The sequence below is a fragment of the Pseudorasbora parva genome, chromosome 17, assembly GCF_024679245.1.
Source record: "Pseudorasbora parva isolate DD20220531a chromosome 17, ASM2467924v1, whole genome shotgun sequence".
Classification (NCBI taxonomy): domain Eukaryota; kingdom Metazoa; phylum Chordata; class Actinopteri; order Cypriniformes; family Gobionidae; genus Pseudorasbora; species Pseudorasbora parva.
The window spans coordinates 41,575,298-41,596,563 of record NC_090188.1 but is presented as its reverse complement, the minus strand read 5'-3'; the positions used below and the strand labels follow the sequence as shown (position 1 = coordinate 41,596,563).

The window sequence follows — 21,266 nt, the reverse complement described above, 5'->3', positions numbered from 1 at the left end:
GAGAGTAAAATATATACAGTATAGTTTGAGCCCAATTGAATATTAAAAGGTAAGATCAGATGTTTTATCAGGCAACTATTACTTTTACATTTAGATGGCAGAAGGCCATGTGACTGATAAAAGAAAAGTCTGAACCATTATTATTAGGGTTGTGAAATATATCGAAATATTGCAAATGTACATATCGCAATATGCATATTGCAACGGCACACAATATCGAATGATTTTAATAGGCTACTTCAACATTGTGAAAAGTGTACATTTTAGGTCGACATTTTAGGTAACAACTGTTACTTATGGGACTTGCTTGACGTTAAAAAGAGGTATTAAAGCTCCACAGTGTGATATTTTCCTCCATCTAGAGGTGTAAAGGTATATGACCATCCAGAGAATATTAGTTTCTGTTCCTCTCAATTCTGATTTCGTTTTAACTTCTACGGTGGCCGATTAAGATTAACATGGCAATCCCCCTCTTCACATTCGACACGGTGCCATCGAGTGTTAAAACGCGAAAGGCGTAGCTTGAATTTACGGGTATGTCCCTCTTTGGCTAATGTACTTTCAAGATGGAGGGGCAACATGGCGACCGGCATTCAAACCCCTCACCCGTATGTATTTTCAATGGCATATTATAAACTTACGAGAATACTTTATTACTTGAAAGAAGTAAATATACATTAATGAGCACATAGATTTTTGAAAGAAGTAAGTGTTTTTAGCTAAGTTTTAGCTAACATTTGCGAAAAACAATAACTTGCAGTCTCATGTTGTCTGACACACACACACACACACACAGCAAAACGTGAATGATTTGTGACATAAATGTTTGCTAAAAAACTGAAATAAAAAACTGTAACAAAAGGGCTAAAGGGCTGGTCACTTTCAGAAGTTTCATTCTCAGTTTTTAAATATTTTTTTTTAAATATAATTTAAATAGATTTTACACAGTAATAGCAACATTGTATCGCATATCGAATATCGCATTATTTAACAAGATATTGCATATCGCGTTTTTCTTTACTATCACACAGCCCTAATTGATATATTTTGCTTAAAATAAGATCAAGTTCGGTTTATTTCTAAAGCCCATTTAAAACCAGCTACAGGCAAACCAAAGTGCTGTACAATAAAAGCATACTGGTACCCAATAAATGAGCTTCATAACTATCACCATTACCATAAGAAGCAGACAGAGCTACACATTAGAAGCCAAAAGAAATAAGATGAGTTTTAAGACAGGATTTGAACTCTGATAGAGTGGAAGCTCTTCTAAAGTGATTTGGTAGGTTATCCCAATGAGTAGGACCCGCCACTACTCTGTAACAAATTATGTTCAATAAGTTATGATAATATATGTTTTTACATTCATGTTTCAACTCATCAAAATAAATTAAGAAATGTTATACACGATATAACTAATTTTTTCAGTCAGTTTATCATAATCTAAGTTGAAATAACTCCATTGTATAATTAAAGTCGATTGTACTTAAAAATGTCAGGCTGTAACTTTTTTTTTTACAGTGATCCCGCCTATCTAGAGATTTCAGAAGTGGAGTGAATGGTCAGATTGGCCCTTCAGAAACTCAGCTGCTGAATTTTAAACTACTTGTAGGCGGGAGATTCATGCTGTAAAAGAAGGAGTTACAATAATCCATTCGAGATGTGATGAAAGCATGGATTGCTAACCTCTTGAGAACTCTCTGAAAGAAAGGGTTTGATTTTAGAAAGTAGGCAAAGAGAAGAAAAAAAAGGAATGTTTGTCAAATTTCAGACAACTGTCAAACACCCAGATTCTGCATTTACGGAGAAACAAAATCATTTAGAAACTCAAGGTCAAGTTGATTTAATGCCCTGAGGGGCCGAAGACAATAACTTCAAAAGGAGAACGTTTTTGGAAAGCTACGATTTGACGTTATGAAGATACAGTGATAGAGTATTAAGAGCACTCTTATTGTTTCTAGTTACAGGCCAGTAAATTTGCATATCATCAGAATAACAGTGGAAGGAAACGCTAGCCTGACAGGACAGACCCACATCAAGATGTTTGGTCTGGAAACTCACCATTGACAGCTCAATCCGAGGGGCGGATAAACGGTTGTCTTTCAAACTCCCTCTGCAGGCGATAGGATAGCGCTACACCAACCAGAGCAACGAAGGTGAAGCGGAGCTCGCTGACAGATTAAACATTCGCCGTATCCAGTCGGCAAAACGCCGAACACATCTTCCCTTTTTAAGAATGACTTCAGTGCCGTTCTTTGTTCTTTTCTCAGAAAAAAGCTTAACTCCAAGTCTTCCAGAGTCGCGGTCAAAGCTGATTCAAAAGACCGCCGCCGTTCGCCAGTTTCTGTGTTTACTAGAAGCACACAAACGCAACTCGGCCGTCGTCATTATGGCCCCGCCCACCGACTCTATACACGATGTGATTGGCCCGGCAAGAGTTAGGCGAATACAGCTCAGAAGGGTATTGAGAGTTGCTAGACGACACTCGCGGCAGATTAGATTTGCTGCCGCTAGGGTGCGTCTAGATTTCTAGGCTAAGGAAACGCCATGTTTTTTAAAGTTCAAACTGTCCTTGCCATCTACAAATATCATTTATTTACAAAGAAAATATCAATTTGTTTTTAGAAGTTGGTCATTTATAAACTTGTACGACATTCACATGTAAATGGTAAAACAACAAACACAACCTAGAACGCTCCGGTCATGTTGTTACAGTCATACTGAGATATGTTTATAAGAGAATAAACTGGCAAGACAAACTGCGGGTAAAAAAACACACACTCGGTTTTAATTTGGGCAGTGCTAGAACATATATACACGTCTATGAAAGCCTAGTACATAATAAACTAAAATAAAGCTTTCATATTTATTTATTTCAGAATATCATATTTTCCGACTCTTTACATTATTTTTTTTTTTATTTTTTTTTATTTTTGTAATACACCATACTTTCACCCTAACTGAATAGCTCAAAGCACGTTTAAATGGGGAAATGTTCTGTAAAAATTTTGGATTTTTCATTTTATTTACATGATTATTAAGTGCATTTTGATAAAATGATAAAGGGATTATTGCCATAAAGCGCGTGTGGGGTGCACCGCTCCATTGTTTTGACGTCCTGCTCACTGTAGAAACTGTAAAATGCTTCTACATATGAGTATCTTATCATATGAGTATCTTATCATATGAGTATCTTATATATGAGTATTTTGATTTCAATCCATCGCTTTTGTATTATGTGGATGATGTGTAGGCTACATGTCTACTATGTGTACATTTCATCTCCTCGTCATAAGTTCTCACATGCTGGATCAAATACAACATACAGTCTTGTTCAAAATAATAGCAGTACAATGTGACTAACCAGAATAATCAAGGTTTTTCGTATATTTTTTTATTGCTACGTGGCAAACAAGTTACCAGTAGGTTCAGTAGATTCTCAGAAAACAAATGAGACCCAGCATTCATGATATGCACGCTCTTAAGGCTGTGCAATTGGGCAATTAGTTGAAAGGGGTGGGTTCAAAAAAAAATAGCAGTGTGGCATTCAATCACTGAGGTCATCAATTTTGTGAAGAAACAGGTGTGAATCAGGTGGCCCCTATTTAAGGATGAAGCCAACACTTGTTGAACATGCATTTGAAAGCTGAGGAAAATGGGTCGTTCAAGACATTGTTCAGAAGAACAGCGTACTTTGATTAAAAAGTTGATTAGAGAGGGGAAAACCTATAAAGAGGTGCAAAAAATGATAGGCTGTTCAGCTAAAATGATCTCCAATGCCTTAAAATGGAGAGCAAAACCAGAGAGACGTGGAAGAAAAGGGAAGACAACCATCAAAATGGATAGAAGAATAACCAGAATGGCAAAGGCTCAGCCAATGATCACCTCCAGGATGATCAAAGACAGTCTGGAGTTACCTGTAAGTACTGTGACAGTTAGAAGACGTCTGTGTGAAGCTAATCTATTTTCAAGAATCCCCCGCAAAGTCCCTCTGTTAAAAAAAAGGCATGTGCAGAAGAGGTTACAATTTGCCAAAGAACACATCAACTGGCCTAAAGAGAAATGGAGGAACATTTTGTGGACTGATGAGAGTAAAATTGTTCTTTTTGGGTCCAAGGGCCACAGGCAGTTTGTGAGCCGACCCCCAAACTCTGAATTCAAGCCACAGTACACAGTGAAGACAGTGAAGCATGGAGGTGCAAGCATCATGATATGGGCATGTTTCTCCTACTATGGTGTTGGGCCTATTTATCGCATACCAGGGATCATGGATCAGTTTGCATATGTTAAAATACTTGAAGAGGTCATGTTGCCCTATGCTGAAGAGGACATGCCCTTGAAATGGTTGTTTCAACAAGACAATGACCCAAAACACACTAGTAAACGGGCAAAGTCTTGGTTCCAAACCAACAAAATGAATGTTATGGAGTGGCCAGCCCAATCTCCAGACCTTAATCCAATTGAGAACTTGTGGGGTGATATCAAAAATGCTGTTTCTGAAGCAAAACCAAGAAATGTGAATGAATTGTGGAATGTTGTTAAAGAATCATGGAGTTGAATAACAGCTGAGAGGTGCCACAAGTTGGTTGACTCCATGCCACACAGAGGTCAAGCAGTTTTAAAAAACTGTGGTCATACAACTAAATATTAGTTTAGTGATTCACAGGATTGCTAAATCCCAGAAAAAAAAAAATGTTTGTACAAAATAGTTTTGAGTTTGTACAGTCAAAGGTAGACACTGCTATTTTTTTGAACACACCCCTTTCAACTAATTGCCCAATTGCACAGCCTTAAGAGCGTGCATATCATGAATGCTGGGTCTCATTTGTTTTCTGAGAATCTACTGAACCTACTGGTAACTTGTTTGCCACGTAGCAATAAAAAATATACCTTGATTATTCTGGTTAGTCACATTGTACTGCTATTATTTTGAACAAGACTGTATGCTGGCTACCATATAAAAGTTTGGTGTATGCAAGATTTTTAAATATTTTTAGTTATTATTAATAACTTAAATAATAAATTATTATTATTAATAATAAAGTTGTTAAAATTAAGAGCATATTACTGAAACAACCTTTAAATCATAAATAGACATATTTCTTTAAAAACGTACAGAAGCTTTCAGCAGAGCACGAATGAGCCGTGTATTATCTGTGGGAACGGGTTCATCTCGGCTCTTTGTTTCTCTTCATCCATTCTGATTTACACGCGTCATCTCTGCCTGAATGCGTATTAACGGGTCTGTTGGGTCATTACTGATACTCTTCCTGTAATCGCATGCTTTCTCGTTATCTCTCTCATATTCCCTTTTCATAATTCAGTCTTTAAAGCCACCAGCAGAGCTCTGCCATACTGAGCTGCGTCATCAGGTTTACCCGAGTGTGAGTGTGTGAGACTCATCTGACTCGCCAAAACCTTCCTCTTAAAGTCGTCTTTCTTTGCTATCACAAAAGAACAGCATGCAGGGCAGCTTCCCACTGACCAGATACACATCTGGTTTGGTTATCGACAGGTAAACACCTGTCATGCTAATCGCACGTCTTACGACTAAAGTGCACCTTAAAGAGTCATTTGAAGAGTAAATTCACCTCAGAGACGCATTATATCTATCATTGATTCACACACACCTTTAGATGTTTGTTTGTTTTTTTTAGATTGAAAAAATATGGTTACAAGAGAGGCAAGGAAATCAAAATCCATATGCAGTATTATTCAGAGAAAACAAATCTTATGATTAAAACCAGTGCATTTATTTATAAAAAGTAAAACCATAATATTGTGAATCATTACTATTTAAAATAACTGTTTTCTATTTATATATATATATATATATATATATATATATATATATATATATATATATATATATATATATATATATATATATATATATATATATATATATATATATATATATATATATATATATATATATATAGAAAACAGTTATTTTGAGACAGTTATATATTATATATATATGTATATAACAGTTATATATTATATATATATGTAAGACTGAAAAAACTAGTATATGCCGAAATGTCTGAATGAAGAACAAGGACTCTCTGAGAAAATAAAGGAAATTAACATCTGAACTGTCCCTCACACACCACTGGAGACGCAAGTCTCACCTCACTATCAGCTAATCTACATCTTTCCCTATTGACTCCCTCTCCCCCAATTCATTCCCTCTCTCATGCTGAGATCACTGAAAATGCATCCAGAATCTCTATATTACAATGTCAATCCACACGATCGAGTATCATATGTGTTTGATATCGTTTGAAATGTCTCAGTGCGACTGGTACAAATATCTCAACTCCACAGAAGTACACTAGAACATCATAAATGTTTTAAGGGTTTAAAGATATCTTTCCTTGGTGTATGGTGGGTGTGGCTTTCAGCCATTTGGCCTCTCTTCTAATCAGGTCTATTGGACCTGATCAATGCAAATTCCTATTGTTAACTAGTGTTTCCATTTGAAAGAGTTTCAAATGGTTCTGGGTATGTATCTGGTTCTGGGTATTTAAGGAAATGTTGCAAAGAGCTCAGGGCTTGACACTTTAAACCGGTCAGCCCGTAATGCTGGATGTCTCAAGATAGCCAGCATTATGTAGTTTTCAGAAGTCAGGTATACATTTCATTCTTTACTTCAGAGTATTTGATGTTTTATGGATTACCTTTGAATTGATTATGTAATTGGCTTTATACATTTACCTGACTGTTAAATAAATTGTTACACTTTGATTGGTTCTGACTTGCTCTGGAATTATTCAGGTTGGGTATAATTTCAACAAAGGGTTAAACAGAATAATTAAATGTGAACTTAAACTATTAAAAATGAATGACCAAATAACCAAATGGCATTCTAACCCAAATTCTAAATTATAATTAAATGGAGTCAGATAACGAGGAATTGGAATAAAATCCCCTTTTCCCCGCTGAAAAGACCGAACGCGCAACGACCTTCACCCGCCGATCGTTAGCCTTCATTGGGACGATTTGGGCGGCCTTACATATATATATATATAATTCAATCAATCAGTTTATTTCTGTGATCAAAGCTGAATTTATGATCATTACTCCAGTCTTCAGTGTCACATGATCCTTCACTAATCATTCTCAGATGAGGATTTGATGCTCAACAAACATTTATGATTATTATCAATGTTGAAAACAGTTGAGCTGCTTCAAATTCTTGTGGAAAACCTGCTTGATAAATAGTTTGAAAAAAAACAGCATTTATTTAAAATATAAATGTTTTTTAACTTTTTAAATATCTTTAATATCACTTTTGATCAGTTTAATCAAGTTTAATACAGTTTTGTGTATAAAATAAATTGATTTGTGACTTGACTCAAATTGTCAGGAGCCTAAGTGACACTACCAATTTATAGACTGGCTCACTCTTTGCAGCTCTAACAGCTTCAGCTCTTCTGGGAAGGCTTTCCTCAAGGTTTAGGAGTGTGTTTATGGGGATTTTTGCCCTTTCTTCTAGAAGCTCATTTGTGAGGTCAGGCACTGATGTTGGACGAGAAGGCCTGGCTCTCAGTCTCCGCTCTAATTCATCCCAAAGCTGTTCTATCGGGTTGAGCTCAGGACTCTGTGCAGGCCAGTCAATTTCCTCCACACCAAACTCCTCATCCATGTCTTTATGGACCGACGCTTTGTGCACTGGAGCGCAGTCATGTTGGGACAGGAAGGGGCCGTCCCCAAACTGTTCCCACAAAGTTGGGAGCATAAAATTGTCCAAAATGTCTTGGTAGGGTTCAAGCCCAACCCCTGAAAAACAACCCAACACAATAATCCCCCCTCCACCAAACTTTACACCTGACACAATGCAGTCAGGCAAGTCCCGTTCTCCTGGCAACCGCCAAACTCAGACTCATCCATGGGATTGTCAGACTGAAGCGTGATTGGTCACTCAGAGAACACGTCTCACTGATCTAGAGTCCAGTGGCGGCTGCTTTACTCCACTGCATACCACACTTTGCATTGCTCTTGGTGATGTAAGGCTTGGATGAGCTGCTCGGCCATTGGAAACCCATTCCATGAAGCTCTCTACGCTGTTCTTAAGCTCATCTGAAGGCCACAGAAGTCTGGAGGTCTGGAGCTGTTGACTCTGCAGAAAGTTGGTGATTTCTGCGTACTGTGCGCACCCTCAGCATGCGCTGACCCCGCTCTGTGATTTTATGAGGCCTACCACTTTGTGGCTGATTTAATGTTGTTCCCAATTGCTTCCACTTTGCTATAATACCGCTAACAATTGAGCGTGGAATATTTACAGAGTCATAAAAGCAAAAAAAAAAAATGTAGCTGCAGTGTGTACATAGACACACTTCATTAAATGAGCAAATCTGCCTGTGTACTAAAAACCTGTTTTTTACATCAATAAGCAGTGACTGCAGAGAGATTTGATTGGAGAACAGGAGAAGGCTGACTTGTCTGTCATTTCTTATGCGTGCTCTTTATTGGAAATGTCATGGGTTCACGGGGCGGCAGGGGGAGGGGGGCAGGGGGTATTGATTATCTACATAATTATGCATTCTTTAAGTACTTGGCTTTTGATTGGGCTTTCAAATGCTAATTCTGGCCGCTTGTCTCGGAAACACGGAACAATCAGAGCTTGATTTGTTGGGATAAGGTGATGTTAATGGAGTATGGCAGAGTTGCAAGGGTGACCTCTTGCATTTTAGCCAGTTTCCAAAAATGAGAGAGAGAAAGGAGGGTAGTGCAACAAAGGCCTGTCAGATGTGAGGTGTCAGATGCCGACAGTGACCTTGGCCCCTGCACCCGGCCATCAAAGGTTATGAGGCTGCAGGCCATGATGATAGAGACTAGTTTATGAGCCTTTGTCAAGGGTCCCAGCTTTCTCTCCTGAGTGTAAAATCTGCAGCGAGCCCTCAATGAGCCACATGAGATCAAGAGAAGCGATGCAAAAACCTGTTCATTTCTTGATATTAAAATATGTTTCTATGCATTGGTTTTAAAGGGTAATAATTTTAATTTAGTCTTTACAAATTTCCTGTGTCATTCGTCATTTGCTTTTACATAATAAGAAACATTTTATATACAGTAGTGTTGTCTTATTTTAAAGTTTCATTAATGTAAAATAAAAATGTTTTTAAATAAAAACGTACAACTTAATTAACTCAAATCGGAGTTATCATCAACAACTAAAACGAATTAAATCATTCTGTTAATTGAAAATAAAGCTGAAGTAAAATATAGAAATGTTGCCTTGGCAATGAACTGAAATAAGTTTGAAGTTGAAGCACTAAAATTATTAACTGGAAAAAAAACTTAAACTAAAATAAAGTAACAAAGAAAAAAATGAATACAATGACAAAAGCACTTAACAAAATAGCTAAAAATTAAAGGTCCCATGGCATGACATTTTAATTTCATGAGATTTTTCCACATAAATATGAGTTACCCTCGCCTGAATATTGTCCCCAAGTTGCTAGAAATGTTGAAAGCGAGTTCTGTCTCTTTCTCTGCCTTTGAGAAAATGAGCCCAGATGAGCTGATCCTGAATTCTCCTGTGTGGCAAGGGGGGCGTGGTTTAGCGAGGTCTGCAGCGGGAGAGAGAGCCGCGGGACGAGCGGTAAGTGAGTGGGTTGGACGCAGATTGATAACACCTGTATCTTGTTCCAGTAATGGGCGTGGAGAGAGGATAAAACGCCAGTGAAACCGGAAGCCAGGGAGAGAGAGAGACCGGACGGTTGATGCCACACACACCCAGAGACTGAGCTACCGGAAGCCGGAAGTGCCGACCCGGAAGTGATCGTTGTGTTATGAGTCTGAGAGAAGCCACACTATTGAGTGTGTTTTGACTATTGAGTTACGAAATAAAGAAACGCATCAACCGTCCAGCCGACCCCCGTGTCCTCTTCCTTCCTTACATTATCGAACATATTACATTGGTGCCGAAAACCCGGGAGGAAGGAGGGACGCGCTGTCGGAGAGCCCTCGCTGCTGAGGGGGATCGCGGTGCTGAGGAGTTCGGGCAGCGCGGATGATGAAAGACCGCGAGTGACTGCCCGAGGCGGTGGTGCTGGAGCGAGTGAAGACCGGTGGGACGGAGAGCTCGCTGCCGTGCCCCTGGGTCGAGGTGGGGTGGCGACCTTCCTGGAGGGAGCGGAGGAGTTGCCGGCGTTCGCCGTGGGCCGGAGCCTGCTGCCATCCGCCGGAACGGGGTGCAGCAGGGAACGTGGAGCTCGCTGCCGACTGCCCTCAATAGGAGGAGCCACCGCCGGCCGCCAGGGGGCGGAGGAGGATCGGGCCATTCACCGGGCGTCCAGCACCATCGCATAGCACCGCGAGGAAGAGCCTCTCGGCTGGTGAGGACCGGGCGGCAGTGTGTCAGGGAACCGGACCAGAATTTTTTTTCTCTTTCTTTCTTTTTTCCCTCTCTCCCCTCTCTCGTCCGCGGGCTCCTCGTGCTCCCGTCTACATTTCTCTCGCCTCTCTGTCCTTACCCCCAGGTGCCGCGGCCGCCGTGATCGCCCCCCCCCCCCCGGGAGAGGGGGGAGGGGGGGTAGAGCGCAGTCTAGGGAGTGCCCCCCGGCCTGCGAGGGGCGATGGGGGTATGTGGTGTGGCAAGCAGCGGGGCGAGGGACCGCGAGAGCGGGCCGGTGATTAATGTTAACGAGTGCCAGCTGCGTGGCACACCGGTCTCGTCTCGCGGCCATGTGACGGGAGCATAAAAGGAGGAACGAAGGCAGCGGAAGACGAGAGAGGACCAGGCCTGGAATTTATGTTTAGTTTTGTTTATGTGTTTGCGGGCAGTCGTCCGTGAGGGGCTGCCCGCGGTTTTACTTTCATTTTGTTTATTTATTTTGAATAAATGTTTGTTGAACGTTCGCCGGTTCCCGCCTCCTCCCTTCCCATCTACGAACTGCGTTACATCCTGTTATGACGTTATATCAGTTAAGCTTTCCAATTCCTTCTCTTCCTCTGCTTCGCCCAGAGAATTAGTAGAGAATGGGTTCAGTTTATCAGCTCAGGCTTTACCATTCGGATTCGACAGCACCGCCACAAACAGTGAGTAACAGTGTTCATTAATGCCTGATCTGGGATCAGTGAGTTCTGATGTGTAGCTAATCATTCAAGTTCACACAGACTTTCTTTCGAAATCGTTTAATACTGTCGGTCCCGCCGCCGGTCGTCTTGAATCAAGCCAGTGACTAAAACCATCAACTTCACATTGTTTCTGTTAGTAGCATGAAACAAATCTGTTATTTAGATGATTAAACTACAGAGAATGATCAAAGAACACTCTTTATAATGTTCGTATCTGTCAATCACATATCTGCAGTGCACACTTGTCCAAACTGCCGTTATAATAAATAATAACGCTGGTATGCTCAACAGAAGCTCTTACTGTATTCACGCTGATGTCGTGTGTGTTGTTAGTTGTGGTGGAAGCATTTTGTGAGAGAAAAAACATTGCAAAGTTCATCAAATAAAGTGTGACTGAGACTCGTGTTTATTCAGAGCTCTCAGATACAAACAAAATAAACTCGCTCTCACAGCGCTCTCAACAACTCGGTACAAAAACGCTTTCTCTTCTCAGCAATCTTTCCCCAGCTCTCTGTCTCTCTCTGGCTGGCGTTGCTTGCATACAGACCTCTAAACCCCGCCCCCTCCGCAAGATGTCAGCCAATCACAACAGTGAGTGTTTTCACTGGAGTTCACAGCAGACACGCCCCTTGAAACAGAGCATTCAAGTCAGAGGGCTAATATTAGTATAGAAAAAATGCCTTTTATTTCTAAATTATGAATTATTTTTTTATGTAAAATCTATTTTATGCTCGCTGCATAAGCTTCCTTCGGGTCTTAAGATTAGGAATGAGTGGTTGAACTTTATTTTTAATGAAGTTCAAACACTCCTGTGTTCTTCCACAACCAGGAATAGCGCAGTGTCTCGCTATAATCTTCAGTTTGTTCATTGCTGCTGCTTGTGTGATCCCATGAGTCGGTGGGCGGGGCTACTGAACTTCACCCGCTTATTATTCTGTAGAGGCGGTGTTTCGTCGCGCACTGACGTCAGTAGAAGCAAACACTCATTTTCTGGGCCGGGTGTCTATAAAAGCTTTTCTTTGATTAACAACAAAGTTTTCAGCTCTGAAACGTACAGAACGTACCATGACCTTTTATATATCAAAAGCTCAAGGGAAAGTTGATTTCTAAATTCATCACCCCTTTAAACCCAAAGCGCTACAGTAAAAAAATTTAAAAATAAAAATAGCAATATTAGAGAAAAACAGTCTTAAACAAATGTGTCTTAATCAACTTTTTAAAATGACCCAACATTGGTGCATTTCTGAAGAAGCACATTCCATAGCTTGGGGCTTTGTATGAAAAGGCTCTTTCCCCAGAGTCTTTTAAAATCATTTAAAATCAATTTTAACATTTATGGGAGGCCAGTGCAATGGTGAAAGAACCGGAGTAATGTGTTAGGGGGTCTGGGGGGGTCTGTATGTGTGCAAGTGTGTAAGCTCTTTAGCTCGCTAGCACAAGCTCGGCTTTTTTCAGAAAGAATCTGTACAGCTTATCTGTCTTTTATAAATCTGATGAAACTAAAGACTCTTAAGAGGAACAGTGTTGCTCCTTAATGTTGTTATCCTCTGTCTCAATCGCCAGGTGATGTGGTTGTTCAGTTTTACTCTGTGACATGTAGGCTATGGCTTCGATTTTTATTGTGTTTATTTCATTTCGAGTCACGTTCACATCCTGAATATATCCCTCAAATGCATATTGCAGACATTTCTGTCTGCTTCTGTCTGAAATACACATGTCGTTTTCCCCAGAAATTGTTCACTATTTCCCCATGGAGTGCACGAATTGACAGTGGGAGCGCCATTGCGGGTATCGAACGCTTGTCGGACATAAAGCAACAGTAACTAAGAGGGCGGGTCTTTGCGAAGGGTGAATGTGTCTCACTGTGTCTATGCTGATAGGGCAGGTCATCACCTGCTGTGGGCGGGGCTTCTCTAGGTGACCAAACGTCCTGTTTTCAGGTTTTTTTATAAAGTGATGAAAATGTCTGGGTTTTAATGTACTGAAATGAATAAGGAATCTTTGAGTAAACTTCGAGTATCAGTTGAGTATCTCATTGCCGGGCCGAGTGTCCTGGTTTTCGGTAATGAAAATGTGATCACCCTAGGTTTCTTCCTACGATGACGTCATAAGGGGGGAATCTGAATCAAGAAGACTGCTTTGAATGAGTGTGTGCTTTTTTTCTCACACACTGCGGACACATCTGTGTTCAAACAGAGAATGAATTGAGTGAACAGAGTGGATTTTGCACAGTAGGTCCCCTTTAAGTTTGATGCCAAAAACACAAAACCCAATAATTTATCCTGTTGTGTTCCACGGAAGAAAGATACTCAGATAGAACAACATCAGGATAAGTAAATACGTGCACCAAACCTTTTAATATGCCGAAAAAGGTAAACCTGTGGTCAAGTTGGAAACATTCATTGGCTCATTATCTCCTGTGGAGGGGAGTGCTATTGTACTTGTAACACACGCTTTTATCAGGATTGCAGTCTGCTAGAACCATAAGATCCCCATTAAGTAGCTAACTAACCCCTGCGGTTGGATTAAATTTAGAGTTGCCGTGGACCCGCTGGTTTCATTTCCTAAAACATTTCTCGAGCGTGACTCAAACAGCTGCGTCAGTCAGCAGGAGGCACTATACATTAAGACGCCTCCCTGCTGGCAAACTGCGAATAGTAATTAAGCTATGAAAGTAGCTAAATGAGGCTTTAACAGTCGTGCCAGGCTTATGATGCCGTCTTTGTAACTTTCTGTGAGTGCATCAAACATCTTTTGATAAAGATCAGACAGAAGGGTGGGAGTTAAACTTTGATCTTCCTCCTCTTGTTTGGATCTTTTGATCCCTCCCAAATGGTCCGTACACAGGAGAAACTGTTTGAGCTCTGAGGATTTGAAGTGCTCTATAGTTCGACTAGTCAAATTGTCATGACACCACACGTTTACACGGCGAACAAAAGATGTCTGTTTTGAGGAAAAGGCAGTCATTAGCGTGTGTCTGTATTGATTTCATTATGTTGTAATACATTTTCTTTTGTAAGTAAAATTGAATTGTACAACACAGCACTATTGATCAGTTTAATTGCACAGGAGACTAAACAGATATTGACCAGCCAAGCATGAGATGTACAGGGTTTTTTTGCTGTTTCTTTAGCAGATATTTTATCATAGTTGTGTCTGGCAGATGGTAGATCCTCCAGCATGACAATATAAAATCAATGGAAGTTTCTTTGTCTCACTGTGTGACTTTTCCCCTCAATGCGGGATTTCACTTCAAACTTCTTTTGCCATTACAGGTTTTATTATGCTGCATGACTTTTAAGTTGACCATGTGAAATGAATGGTAGTGTATTAATGTCAACATATATCTGCTTATGCCGGATGCTTGCAGTTTTCTTCAGTATTTCTCAGAGCCTCTTCATTTCCAATCACACACCCAACTCGTCACATTGATGCCTGGTCAGTTCCCTTCGGCGTCACTTTTTTAATGCACAGGATACCTCTTTAACGTCATTTTTTGATAGGCTACTCCGTTGATCTCAATGAGAAACCTTTGGCTTCAAATACAGATGCGTTGGGCATGGTTATTGTCATGATGAAACTATCAACACCACAACATAATTACTAACTTGCCTTAAAGGACTATCAACCATTTAAACCCTTAAAACCTTCTCTCTTTTTTTGGTGGCATCATGCGATGGCAGTTTATGTTTCTCCGGGTACCAACAGTGGCACGTGAGCATCAGAACTGGACCTCGGAGCAATGGAAGAAGGTGGCCTGGTCTGAGGAATCACGTTTTCTTTTACATCACGTGGATGGTCGGGTGTGTGTGTGTGTCTCTTACCTGGGGAACACTTGGCCCCAGGATGCACTAGGGGAAGAAGACGAGCCGGCGGAGGCAGTGTGATGCTTTGGGCAATGTTCTACTGGGAAACCTTGGGTCCTCCATCCATGTGGATGTTACTTTGACACGCTCCACCTACCTAAGCATTGCTGAGACCATGTTCAGCCTTTCATGGAAACGGTATTCTGGTGGCTGTGGCTCTTCCAGCAGGATAATGCTCCTGACACAAAGCACAAATGCTTCAGGAATGGTTTGAGGAGCACAACAACGAGTTTGAGGCGTTGACTCGGCCTCCAAACTCCCCAGATCTCATATAATAACTCCTTATGTGTTCCACAAGAAGTCTTGTGAGTTTTGTGTAGCATGAGGGAGGGCAGACAATGATGACCTCCTGCATGTGGCGTCTTTGTTGTATAGATAATATGAGTATGGGATTCAAACTGTGAATGCCACATCTCCAGCATTTCAAGCTGATGTGCGCTAACAGCTGTGCCACAGCTCTAACCTTAGGTAACTCCACAGGAGATATGCTAGACTAACTGGTCTCTTTCCATATGTCTCTCTCTGTGTGCGTGTCCTGAAAAGTTCACCTCTCAGTATGCTACACTCCTTCATTGCCATGGTAACAACATGTCATCCCTCTGTAGTCTTTATCTTTAATTATTTTTAGACAAATGTGAGCCTTTTTTCTCTTTATAATTCTAATATTTGCTGGCAGCCTGCGAGTCCCCCAGCGGGTCCAGTGCGATTAGTGCGCTCGCCCCCATTTGCATAAGAAAAGTGAGCCGACGTTTGCGCTAGCAGCCCTGGAGGAGGATTAGCAACATTAGCATTCTGCGGTCCTCAGGATGGTGTGTGTGCTCGAGACTTCAGCTGCTACAGGTTACGACTGTGTGACCTTTAGAACTTTGTCCAATTTTGTTGTGGAAATATCAGTGTAATATGTGGCTATTTGCTTCTATCCAATCACACTGGAGACACGTTGAATGAAGCTGTAAATATCCAAATACTGTCTGGGAAATGTGTGTTGTAAATGGGGAGTGTTTTTAGAGAAAATCAGTGATTATCTTACGTTGGCCACACACTTGGAAGATTTTAAAGAGGTCATATAATGGTACATGCACTTTTACAAGCTGATTGTATGGAAATGTGTGTTGGCAGTGCTTGTACACAACCATCCTATAATGATAAAAAGTGTTGTTTTTTTTAATCTCCATATGTTTTCCCCTGTCTCAAATCGAGCCGTTCGATGTGTGACGTCACACGGTCAGACACCCCTCCCACGACTGTTGATTGACAAGCAGCGTTTCAGCTCCTGCGCGAGCTCAAGCTGTCGTCGTTAGTTATATAGGTTTCAAATCTATTTGATGTCTATGGTCGTTCCAGTCCGCCATTGTATAAGTAGAGCCGCTGGGCGATTGTAGTGTTCTGTTCTTGGGTGTAATAATGAACACAGCAGTCATTCTGATGTTCCTAAATCCGAACATTTAATTCAGCTGCTCCTGAAAAAAGATCTGTACCAGCTCTTTGTGTTAATGCTGCCCCTCCACAAGAAGTTGAAACGCTTCACGATGAACTGCAGCTAAAGTTTACAGGGTAACGTTAAATTACCACATGCTTTCTATGTATGATGTTTTCAGTATAATTCATAATCCTATGTTTATAATGAACAACACATTATGGTTATTGTGTTATTACAAACTGTGTACGCTGGTTTTAAAGTTAACGTGGATGTGGTAAGTTAACACTTAGCTTAATTATGTAGATGGTTTATAACAGTGTCTGTTACTGTCTAAAAATAAATCGTGTTGTAACAATTACAATGCATAGATAACGTTGCGCATCACTGACAAACCGACATTAACAGAAAAACGTTTTTATTGGCATTAGGTATAACCTAATATAACCTAACCAGGTATAATCTGTCAACTTATACATCAGTAAACACATAGCATTTGCGCTAACATTACCCTGCCAGTACATGATAAAGACAGATCAAAGTGACGTTACGTTAACCAACCATTCAGAAACATCCTGTTTAGCCTTAAATGTCGAATTTCGTTGGAGCTGTCATCTTGTCCCGGGTCCGACTCCGGTTCAGATTGACACAGTTGCACAGATCTCCTCAGAGACTCACGTCACCATTCTTTCGCCTCTACTGTTGTCTAGTAGGGGTGTAACGATTCATTTTAACCATGATTCAATTCGACTGAAATAAAACAGTCACACTGATTTAAATTTTTGGCTAAAAAGTTACTGAATCGATTCAGATCATATCGTTCTAAATGAACCAATATTGTCCTTAAATCGTATCGACAACCTCAAATCGTGATACGAATCGAATCGTTGTCAAAACGAATCGTTACACCCCTATTGTCTAGGCAATGACTCAGTGCCGCCCCAGAGAACAGAGGGGCGGGGTCATTTATCATTTAAAGCCGTATGCATTGAAATGGCTTGGTGAAAGCAGAGCTGTTTTTGACCAGGTAAAATGAGTGTTTTCTTACAATACTAATGGTAATTTTTAATTAAAGTATATTACAGAGTTTTCATTTAGACACTAAAGAATCATATTAACAAAAAAAATGGCATTATGACCCCTTTAAGCCAAATTTTGAAAACAACTTTTTGTCCAAACAAGCTTCATTTGTGTGGTGTCATATAGATTATTTTTCACAATCCCAAATCATTAATATCAACCATGACTCTTGATGGGGCTGCCTCTGACTTGATACCGGCAATAGCCAATGAGACCAACAAGTGGACCAACCGGATGTTGCATACTCGATACTGTCTTGATACTCGAAAATGGAGTAACAAATAAGAAGATAACCCCTGTTCTTTTTTTCACCTTTGTTTTTCTACCCGTAAAACAAAACTCACGTCAGGAGAACCAGCTGAAGACGTTGTTCGTCCTCCATTTGTTTTCTTCTCAAGCTACGTTTGAGCTCGTGAGACGAATCTTCTAGTGTGTGCATTCGGAGGATTATAATGCTAAAAATTGGTTTAAACTGCCCTTATGTCTGGGGTCTATCACAGTTTTAAAATCAGTTCAGTTTTTAAAATCATCTAGTGTAACCCAGGTCTAAGGCAGCGAGGCAACAAGTCACTGCCTAATTTTTCAGACGCAGGCATAGTTGTGTCTGCACTTCTTTTTTTTTTTAAATGGGAAAGAAAAAAAGACACAAAAGCCATTTAAAAGGGGTAGTCTCTATTTGTCCATCAAAAAGGGAAGCCAGTGTTCGGGCTTTTAACCTCCCATTAAAACAGTAGGTGGCACAATGTGCAAAATGTTATCTTATGACTTATGACTTTCAATGGGGAAGTGTGTATTTAAGCCCTGGTTTCTATTACTGATTTGTGCAGTCTTTTGTGATATTTTCTAAATGTTGATTTAAAAAAAACTATTGCGAAATGGCAGCGTTTCCATTAACTGATTAACTGATGAAACGTCATTCCAAAAATCATGGCATTGGATGTTGGCGGGTTTACATATATCGCAGCCACCACCGCACCAGCCATTATTTTTAATGGAAGGAGACGTAGGCGTGTGATCCAAGCATTAATGGCAAGGAAAGCAGCTTATTCTTAGGAGCAGTCATGTATGAGGTGTTTTTCCTTCATATCTGCTTTGAGGTCTTGATAAATTGTGGCATTTTTTTGTTGTTTAGAATCCAGTATTCCTGTATTATTTAGCCTTTTATGAGTTTAATACCCTGTCTTTGGTCAAACCATACCACATCATCTTTAAACAATGACCATGTGTCTTTTATGTATGGCAGGTGACCTGTTTCCAATGCTGTTTTGCAAAATGATCCTTTTATGAATTGCCTGAAAAACCACCTCATGCGAGTGTAAAGGCTTTTTTGCGATATATGGTTGTTTTTGTTATCCATTTCCCTGGATTCTGTTCGTTTTTTTATTTTATTTTTAATAAACTACTGCATATACATCCTTGGCTCCTTCTGCTTCCCTGGATTATACCCCCCTCGTGTTAAGATGAACTAACCCTTTAAGATTAAAATTTGAAAGCCTTTGAAAAATAAAGTAGAACGATAAAGTAAATAACTGATTAAGATTCAAATTGATGTTCAGGATTTTAATTTAATGCCTTTTGTGGCTATGAAGATGTTGCTTAGTGGCTACAAATGAACCCCGACAGCTTGCACATTTTCTCTATCTATTCACACAAAAGCAAATCGGCGGGGAGCAGAACGTCTATGATGTGAAATTCATTCTCGCTGTTTTGATAAGCGTGTGTTTTGTACCGTATGCACTCAGACGCTATCAGCCTTTGTATCTACATTCATCTTTAGAGATCACTGCATTTCACTCTGCTTAGGTGTATGGAGACGATGTGTGTGTGAGTGCCATCACATGCAGATTAGAGTAGTCATTAGTCTCCTAAGGGATAATTGGTGTGTAGCAAGAATCTTTGGTCCAAAGCAAAACGTTTTCCTACAAAAGGGACCACATCATTACACCACGGTTGTTAGAGGAGAGGATTGGACTGCCACTTCGGGGTCGGACCCCTGCCTAAGCTCACACACATTCATCTTCACTCATTTGCCGTCCGTAATTATCCAGTGTGGATTTAACGGCGAGGATTTTTTTTCCTGCGGGCCAGGGATGTGTGGGACCTCTTTGGCTCTGCTCCCCCATTAAGGTGCTTCTCCTCTCCTCCTGGAGATTCGGTGGCTCAAATGAAAGGCGTCTCCTCTCAGAGCGTGACCCTGAGGTGGCTGTTGGGCGTGTATCAGCATGGCAAGTGGCGGGTCTCCTGAAGAGCTCGGCTCATTAGCGCTTGTGTGCGCCCGAGTTCGGGATATGGAGCGTAATGTATGTTAATACATGCACTTGTCATTTCTCGTTGCATTTTGATGAGGAACGTCCTTCGGAAATGACCAGTATGTTGTGTTTTGGGAGTCAGAATAGTATCATTAATAATTCACGGTAAAAAAAAAAAAACGCTTAGCCAATTTCACATGCATGAAACCAAATTCACATGCGCAACATAAAATGCTATTTACAATGTGTGCAGCAAACAAGCTAAAAAACACATAACTACGTTTTTATAAGCTGTCATATCCAAAAAACGAGCGTTTAAGGAGATAAAATTGGAAGAGGTGAACCACCACAGAACCAACACTAAATAGATATCGCATGTGCCTAGGATGGGATTTCATGCTGGTATAAAGGCTTATTCATACCAGATGTAAATATTCTAAATGAAAATTTGCTCATTATTTAATCACTCTGTTGTACTTCCAAAGCCATAAGGGCCCTATCATACACCCGGCACAATGTGACGACAGGTGCAAGTGTTTTTTGCTAGTTTCAGCCCGACGCAGTTCTCATTTTCACGTCCTGTGCCACGTTGTCTAAATAGCAGATGCACTCGCGCCATCTGTTTGTCCATGGGCGTCTGGTCTGAAAACCAGGTGTGTTCAGGAGCACTATTGGTGTGTTGCTATCTGGAAGAACTGAAAATGACTGGCCATTGACCAACACACACCTGCTCTAAAAGCAATTTCTAATATGCGCCTATAGGTGGGTGCATAGCACGCATACACTCTGCTTAATACACACACAGGGACGCAGCAGCACACACATATTTTTAAATAAAAGGATTCCTCTCTGGAGAAGCATTCAGTCTTTCTGCGCGCTTGTAAATAGGCGAATCCGTCATGGTGCGAGCGCCACTGGCTTTTAAAGGGAAAGGGAGATGAGACTCTGATTGGTTTATTGCATGTTACGTCCAAAACACACCCATGACTCATTAAGAGACTAGAGACAACCCTTTTAGACCTAGCAAAAGTGTATTTTTAGTGCTTCAGACCATTCGCTTAGATGTCTCAGGGCCCAGGACTTTCTGTGAAAGATATTCAGAAAAATGATTGCCTACACAATCGAAGGGTTCCAAAACTCTTCAAACTCTTTTCTTTCGTGTTCCACAGAAGAAATAAACTCATTTAGGTTTAGGAATGACATGAGGGTGAGTAAATAATGATATATTTTGTTTTAGTTTGGGTAACCGATCTGCTTTGCACAGCCGTTTCGGCCCTTGCTAATGTTCCTGACTGTATTTGTTTCTTTCTTTCTCTGTCTCTAGCCGGCTGTCCTGATTCACTCATTAAAGAGGTTCATCATTTCCGAATCCTGGGAGATGAGCAGGTAGGTTTGACCTCATGCACACACACCTTCTCAGACCTTCCCTGTCCTGATCACGGCTCATGAGAAATCCAGGTTCATCCCGATCGTCAGAGGCTCTTAATTTGGCCCATCTGCTGTTCAGTGCCTCCATACCTTACCCTCTCACCAGCCGTGCCTGCAGTGTGAAAAAGGATTTCCCTT

At 40.7% G+C, this 21,266-nt stretch overlaps 1 protein-coding gene across 1 annotated transcript in view; it reads left to right on the top strand.

The window, feature by feature from the left end:
- Positions 1-21,266, top strand: part of prkn (parkin RBR E3 ubiquitin protein ligase) — a 237,836-nt gene that overhangs the window by 186,546 nt on the left and 30,024 nt on the right. Inside the window, exon 8 of the mRNA XM_067421999.1 lies at positions 21,025-21,086. Within this exon, the coding sequence (XP_067278100.1) occupies positions 21,025-21,086 (62 nt within the window). The remainder of the gene's footprint in view (positions 1-21,024; positions 21,087-21,266) is intronic.